Genomic DNA, 7,964 nt, shown 5'->3' with positions numbered 1-7,964 from the left:
AAAGCTTGCTTTTTATTTTTTTTTCCCTATTCTTTGCAGTTAGTGGCGGTTTAAAACCGCCACTATTTGCTTCTGACACCATCAAAAAGTTACTTTTCATTTAAAGAATGCTTTTTAATCAAAAGTTACTTTTTTCTCTCTCTTCCACCTCATTATTTCTCATCTCTCTCTTCTTTATCTCTATCATACCAAACAACCTCTAAATCCACTCTATTTCTCACATATTTCTCTCCACTCAACTTCTGTCTTCCCTACTCTCTCTTCTCTATCTCTCTCTTCTCTACCAAACAAAGCATTAGTGTTCATAGCAGGAACAAGTGGTTTATGGTGAGAGCATTCAATAATAACCCTTTGGTCAAAATAAATGGTCAGGATTTAACCTGCACCACACAATTCTCAATAATCCTAATTTCCTAATGTCACGCGCCCCTCTGTCCCACCTCTACGCGCTTTTCCCATATGAACTCAGTTATATTTCTTTGGTTCAATTGTTTATGCTTACCCTAGAACTCCCAGAATGGAGAGCGCAGAAAGATTCAATGAATGGGAAGGAGAAGGAATCTATTACTTCACTTGTAATTTTTATGGAATCACCTCTTGTTATGAGATTTATAAACATACAGATCTATTTTCCAACCAAACACAAAGGGAATGAAAGGCTTGTTGGTGAAAGGGAGAAACGCACACTAGAAAGCCCAAAAGCATGTGGGTGAAAGGGGGCAAAAGAGAACCGACAAAGACGATGATGCGCGTGGGATTGATAAATTTGAGTTAGTGGTGACGTGGACTATTTTAAAGGAGGTTAAATCCTGACCATTTTTTTTTTTTGCTTCATCGGAAAGGACCTGACCATTTATTTTAATCAAATGGTTAGTATTAAATGCTTTCATCTCTCACTATAAACAACTTCTCTCACTTGATATGCTATATATATATATATATATATGGTGCTATGAAGACTCTATAAGATGAATTAAAATCTTGAAACCATTCCTACCTGCACATGCAACCCTCAGTATTCATATGAATCTCTTCAGAAGTTCCAAGAACAAATCTCCAATTTTGTGGTTTGGTTCCTAAGGAGACTGAATGATCATAGATAATATTGACGGAATATGATGTAAGATCACATATAATAAGGTATTTCCTTTGATAGCACAAGGGAGACAATTTTCACCAGAACATGTTTATCCCAAGATCCTTCTAGCAAAAAATGTTGGTCCAAATAAATCAAGAAGAATGAATAAACACACGAGATTTGTGTCCAATAAATTCTCATATGCAGATAAAATGGCCACACAATAGATGTTTGCCACAAGAAATCCATGTTTCCTGTGGGACTTAAATTCAAGAATATAAATTAAGCACACAAGGTTGTTAACCGGATGTTGCTAGATGTAATTGAACATGAACAATTTGATCCTAACAAACCATATATCAATGAAACACAGTTCGGTTTCGAAACAGAAATAAATCAAGGTTTTCTTGTTCTCCATCCACAACAGGATAAAAACAATATTCAAGATAATGTTCACATTAATTCTTGCACACAACAATGGTAATGTTCCCTCACTCAAACGAATCTTGGACATGAGGGCCACATATCAGATCTCCACCTCATTGAGTTATTTCTCTTTCTAGAAGCAAATTCAACCTGTAAAAATTAGCTTGCTCTTTGGAAGTTCATTCTTGGAAAAGACTTCTAAAACCATTCAATTGAGCACCCATTCAATTTGTAAAATGAGAAGAAGTCCTCCTAATACTTGTGTAAAGCCTAAAGAGGCTTGAGAAAGAATACTTGGTTGGGAGGAGCCCCTCAAAAACTTAAAAGCCTAGAGAGGCTTGAACAAAAATACTTAGTTGAGAGAAGTCCCTAGAATACTTGGTTGGGAGAAGTCCCTAGAATACTTAGTTGGGAAGAGTCCCTATAATACTTGGTTGGGATGAGTCCTTGAGAATACTCAACAGCTTTGAGAGGCTGGATTAAAGAACACTTATGAGAAGTCCTATGAATACTTGTAAAATGAGAAGTCCTGCTAATAAAGAAAATCTTGGTCAAAGACCAAGGACTGAACGTAGCCCATGCTGGGTGAACCAGGATAAAAATTTGTGTGTTTTCATTCTTTACCTTCTAGCAACTTGCTCATCAATCATCTGTTGCCATCAAACTCAAAGATGCAAGAAATTTTTAAAAACAGAAATTTTCAGTGATCAACCATTAAGATTTACACAGACACAATCTAACCTCCTCCTCTTGGGTCTCTGCGATATTTCTCAATTGGTATCAGAGCAATGCTCTGGGTTGACATCTTAACAGATGTAGAGACGATCAAATGGTTGACAACTACTCATCTATCTTGAGCAACCTATACACAACAAATCTCTCTCCTCAGCAGCGAAATATGCATATACTAGAAATATCAACTGTAGTTCTTCGTGGAATCCACTAAGTGTGGCTTGTGGAACATCAGTAAAATTAGCGAACTATGAATGAAACGAGGATCTACAAATCAAGTCTATGCCAAAGTAAAAGCTCTCTCCTTCCTATGCTCATCAAAGCTCTCTCCTTCCTATGCTCATCAACAACATTCATATGAGGAAGAAAGCAGCTGAGTCACAAAGTCTGGGATCATATTGCTCTCAAATGGGAAAGACCAAAATTGATACTCCTACAAATTCTTAGTGATCTCCCAGCAATTCATCCGAGACTCAAGCATCAGAATCTTATCTCTAGTTCAATCTTTGAAGAATTATCCATAGGAGATATGAAAAGGAAAGCCAAAAATCAATGTGAAAGAATCAAACTCTGGTTTCTAGACCAAGACTGAAAAGACCAGACCTTGATGCACATGGGCTGAACACACAAAGCAAAGTCAGTACTCAATTAAGGAGTCAAGTAATCAGGTACTATCTTTTCAAAACCCTTGCATTGTTTTTGACTACTTAATAGGTATGACGGTCTTCTGTAAGGGACTCTTTCAGAAAGATTTAAGTGAATCTAGTTGTTACTTGCTATTATCTGAATCTACTTGTGTGTACTATACCTCATCTAGTGTCTATAATTACAATACCTATCTGGAAAATATATTGTCTAAGCTTTACAGAGAATACACATCTGTGAGTGCCTATATCCTGTTACCTTTCTTGTGTGTTGTCTTAATCTAATTACCATCAGATGTGGGTAGATACTACACTTGTATGACTGGGCAGACCCCTCACCATAAAAGGGGTCCGCCCCTTGCCGTCCAAGGGCGACTCAAACCCCCAAGCAACAGGCGAGCAAGAGCGACAAGCGGTGAAGGGCACTCAAGAATAGGGAATGACCTCCACATGGCGGGTAAATGAGTGTAAGGTTACTAGGCCGAGAGTAGTGAGGCCCAAGTAGCCCAGTTAGTTAATTTCCTGGGGTTTCTATGTACTCCCCTATAAAAGGGAACACTTGTACCTTAAAAAGGGACTTTTGGGCATTTATTACAAAACGGCTAGGTTATTACCATACTCTACTTCCGCTAGGGTTTTGGGGCCTATCACCATTACTATTGTACATTCAAGAACAACTTTATACTAACTTCTTAAGTAGGAAAGAAGGAACATACATAGTTTACTCCTTCATCGTTCATTATCCTCTAAATCCATCGTCCACTAGAGGTAACGTCCGCCTCATGTCTGTGCGAAGTTCAAATGTTCACAACCATCGTCCAGAAATCTTTTCTCTTGACACATCTGAAACGCAACGTCATATCAATCTCTTTCCAAATGATAAACAATTTGAAAAAGGGCATGACTTGTCTTAAGCATTTCATGCATTCTCTCTCCTAGCATGTTTGCAGATGCAAGTCATCATTTTTTTTTTGAAATAGCAAACCATCCCATCAACCAGTTTTGTTTTCAAAGCTAATTAGGTGGGCTAATTTACAACTAGATACCAACTTTCAAGTAGTGATAAAAAATACAACTCATATGTCTATCTAAAACAACCATTGATCAAACGCAATGCTTACCAGCAAATAATCTGTCCAGTACATGAAACCAATGTAACTGCTGTTGTGAAAGTGGCTAAAAGATGTTCAGCATTGTCTGGGCAGAAACAGTGCCCAGCAACAACACCATCATACACATAACAGTGATGTCCTTCCTGCTCTACATTCTTTTAACCAAAATTGGATTTTGCAAATCAAAAAGAAAGAACAATAAACACAATAACCTGGGTATGCTTGAAGAAGGCAGCCTGATTTGGATAATGAAATTCTTAGAGAATCATCACTGTCCAAGTTCTGTAGCTGTCTATTTTTTTTTTTTTTGTTGATAGCAAGAAGTTAGAAGCCAAATGAAGATTAGTTGCAGGAAAATGCTATAAAGGTTGCAGTAATTCTATACCCACTCGAGGTTGACTAGTTGGACAGATGTCTTAAAAAGGAAGCAGACAAGTTCCCCCCCCCCAAATATCAGCTAGGTTTCTTTCTTGGCCATCATATCATGTCTTCTCTAGAATAATACACCAGTTGGATTTATCAAAAAACTGATCAACAACTCTTGCATTGTTTATTCCATTTGCCAAACTGCAAAAAGATACAAAAATAAGTTAGAAATAGAACTAGTGCATCCAGTACATAAGCATGCCAAGTCATCTGAAACATAGTTTAGCATTAACCTCCTTTTACTATTTGAAATAGTAATTTAAAATAGGTTTAAATACTCTCGAGGTTCCTGAAATTGTCTGTCGTACGAAAATATGTCCCTGAAATTTTTTTTCCCGATTCCGAATCCCTGAAATTATGTTTTTAATCAGAATAAGTCCCTACTCGTGTTTCCCGCCTATGTGGCTCATTTTTTGCTGAGTCATTTATTCCACGTGGCTTTTCTATTTTTTTAAATACACATATATTAAAAAAAAAATTAAACATTTAAATTTAAAATTAAAATGTTATTAACCTAATTAACCCTAAATCCCTAAAAAGATTCTAATTTTAAATTTAAATGTTTAAATTTAAAATTAAAATCTAATTAACCCTAAATCACTAAATCTAATTAACCCTAAAAAGATTTTAAATTAAAATTAAAATATTTTATTTTATTTTTTTAATCCATGTGTATTTAAATAAAATAGAAAAGCCAACATGGAATAAATGACTCAGCAAAAATTGTGTCACATAGGCTGGAAACACGAGTAGGGACTTATTCTGATTAAAAAAAAATTCCAGGGATTCGGAATCGGAAAAAAAAAATTCAGGGACTTATTTTCGTACGGCATACAATTTCAGGGACCTACAGAGTATTTAAGCCTTTAAAATATAGAGTAGCAGGGACCTACAAGTGAAAAAAAGTAAATTATAAATTTGTCATGCATCTTCAGATCCGGCTGACTAATTTAAGTGGTAAAGAAGACACATAATGGCATGACACTGCCTCAATATTTGGAGCTTCTTGTTTGTTACCAGTTACCACCTATCCTTATATTTTAAAACCATCATGGCTTAGAATATAACTTTTACTCTAAGAAATAGCAATTCAATCTCTGATAGGAGTGCCAAAAAAAAGCAAATTAGACTATGCGAGTATTCATCATTTGATAACTTGCTAACATTCCAGCAATGTTTTAAGTTTGAACCTTGAAATGACTTTTCTGAATCATATGTTTGCCGACCTCACGTAGTGGGATAAGACATTTGTTGCTGTTGCTGTTGTTGTTGTATATGTTTCCATCTCATCCTACTTAGCTTATACAATCCATAATTTTAGATTAATATATGAAGTATGACAACATAACACAATCAACATCTGAGATCAAGCATGCCCAACATGAAGCCTAATTGGTGTAATTTCAACTTTAGCAACTTATTACATGGGGGAAGATGAAACAAAACTTCCAAGAAGATTCTAAAACAACTTGTACATTTGAAGATACATTCCCATGGCAAACAAGCTAAGATAAAAAGAAGAAAAGAAGTGGATTAAAGATTTGTTAATTTTATTCCATATTCATATAAAAAATTCATATGTGGGGAGGGTGTGATGTTACCTTTCAAGCTCGCCTTGACTAAAAACATGATAATATCTATTGTACACTACAGCCCCCTTTTTGTCATCTTTAGTTGCAAGACCAGTAGCAAGAGCATCTGCAGAAGAACCACTGATTTCTGCACGATGATAAGGTAAATGCCAAGGAACAAAATACTCCTGTTGATTCTTCAATTTTTTTTCTTCATTCAAATCACTTGATGATTTTGACTCATTGCAAACTTTAACGTGCTCAACCGAGCTACTCTCCTCACTTTCTGGAATACTTTCCAATGATGAAAATGAAGGAACCCGAGCACAATGATTTCCAGGTTCTGGCCACTCTTCAAGATTTTTTTCTGCAAGCGGAGTCCATTTGGTGACCAGCAATTTATCCTCTTGTTCTACAGCCCAAACTGTAATAAGAACAAGGCCACCCTTTTTAACAACTCGGACTAACTCTTCTATTGCTTTTCTCCTTCGATTCTCAGTGCTCAAATGATGTAACACAGCTATAGATATTGCCGCATCACCAAAACCAGTTCTGTAAGGAAGATTCACTGCATCTGCAACCATAACTTCATGTCCTCTATCTGAGCATATTTTAATCAACGAAGGACTTATATCACATCCAATAAAAAAACAATCTTGATTTAAACCCAAGTACTTCCCATTCCCGCATCCCGCATCCAGGACAAGAGATCCTGAAGGCAAAGATGACAAAAAAGAGGCAACCTTTGGCCACTTGGCAAACCGAGTGGAACTGAAATGCGGCGCAATAGCATCATAAACATGATGAACAAACTTCTTTTCAATTTCAGGGGTAGACCGCACGCTCACCGACGAAGTGGTAGGGTTCTCAACTACTGATGAGGAATCTGTGATGCAGGGTTCCCCATTTGGGGCAAGAATACTACATAAACTAGAACCCACTTCAGAATTGATTTGTGTCATTGAACAAAATCCTGAATGACAGACACAACCACCAATAGCAGTGAGTAAACCGAGAACTCCCCTAGGGTTGTAGAAGAATCTACTTGATGTTAGTTTTAGAGCACTATGAGCATGAACCATTCACCTGCATAAAGTTAAAAGCAAATTTTGCAAATGATGTCTCTCATTTATGTATCAAATCTATTACCCAATAGTGATTCATTCATATACGAATATAAAGTTCAAAATCAACATATGAAAATTACATCTCTCATTTACAACTGATTGAGAAGAGTAACACAAACTCAGAATCACTACAACACCCAGTTACAAAAATTCCAACTTTAGGAGTTCAATTAGCATCATATGATTAACAAAAATACTATTGAATTGAATTCTAAACAGAAAGAAAAAACCTATTAATACAGAAAACTCCTTTGGGTTACATGTTCACTAGTTGGGTGTTGTTTTTCACTGTAGAAATCCAACAAATACCAACTCTATACCATACCCAGTTGAAAAGATGAAATTTTTCACTCAATTTGGAAAAACCAATCACAAATAATGGACACAGACAAAGACGTTTTTCAAAACCCCCAAATGCAAAAGATTCGAAGTTTGGAAACACGAATTGCGAAACGATTGATGAGGGAAAAGGCGTGGTACCATTCTTTGAGGGGCGTCGCTCGAAAAGACTGATTGAAGGGAGTCTCCATTGATCGCTGGAAAGAAGAGATTTAGGGTTTGGATATCAATGAGGAACATTCACACTGTGTTTGTTTAGGGTGAAAATAGATGGAAAGGAAAACAGGGAAGGGAAAAGGACTGGAAAATGCATTTCACATGTGTTTGGGAAGGCAAGGAAAACAGAGGGCGAGGGATTTCTTTACCAAAACAATATATAAAGTTTAATGTTTTCAAAAAATTTAACAAGCTGTGAAAATTAAGATATATTTTAAAAACTAAACTTTTTTAATTTATTATATTTAATTAAGGTAAATATACTGTTCTCGTAGGATAGCTCGTAGAAACTG

At 36.1% G+C, this 7,964-nt stretch overlaps 1 protein-coding gene across 3 annotated transcripts; it reads right to left on the bottom strand.

Moving 5' to 3' along the window:
- Positions 1-1,244: 1,244 nt before the first annotated feature.
- LOC130734058 (tRNA (carboxymethyluridine(34)-5-O)-methyltransferase-like) lies at positions 1,245-7,751 on the bottom strand. Of its 3 annotated transcripts, XR_009017739.1 has the most exons (5): positions 7,597-7,751; positions 6,020-7,075; positions 4,002-4,559; positions 3,597-3,723; positions 1,245-1,654 (listed from the first exon to the last, which is right to left on the bottom strand). XR_009017739.1 is itself a non-coding variant. In XM_057586357.1 (3 exons), exons 2-3 carry the CDS (start codon positions 7,069-7,071, stop codon positions 4,475-4,477), a joined length of 1,137 nt encoding a protein of 378 aa, XP_057442340.1. In that variant the 5' UTR covers positions 7,072-7,075; positions 7,597-7,751; the 3' UTR covers positions 3,981-4,474. The 3 variants fall into 3 exon arrangements, 1 of the variants encoding a protein (XP_057442340.1); XR_009017737.1 differs by having other exon boundaries at positions 1,245-3,723; XM_057586357.1 differs by lacking the exons at positions 1,245-1,654; positions 3,597-3,723 and having other exon boundaries at positions 3,981-4,559.
- Between the last annotated feature and the right edge of the window lie 213 nt (positions 7,752-7,964).

The sequence above is a fragment of the Lotus japonicus genome, chromosome 1, assembly GCF_012489685.1.
Source record: "Lotus japonicus ecotype B-129 chromosome 1, LjGifu_v1.2".
Classification (NCBI taxonomy): Eukaryota; Viridiplantae; Streptophyta; class Magnoliopsida; order Fabales; family Fabaceae; genus Lotus; species Lotus japonicus.
The sequence above is the reverse complement of the archived record's forward strand: the minus strand, read 5'-3'. Positions and strand labels throughout refer to the sequence as shown.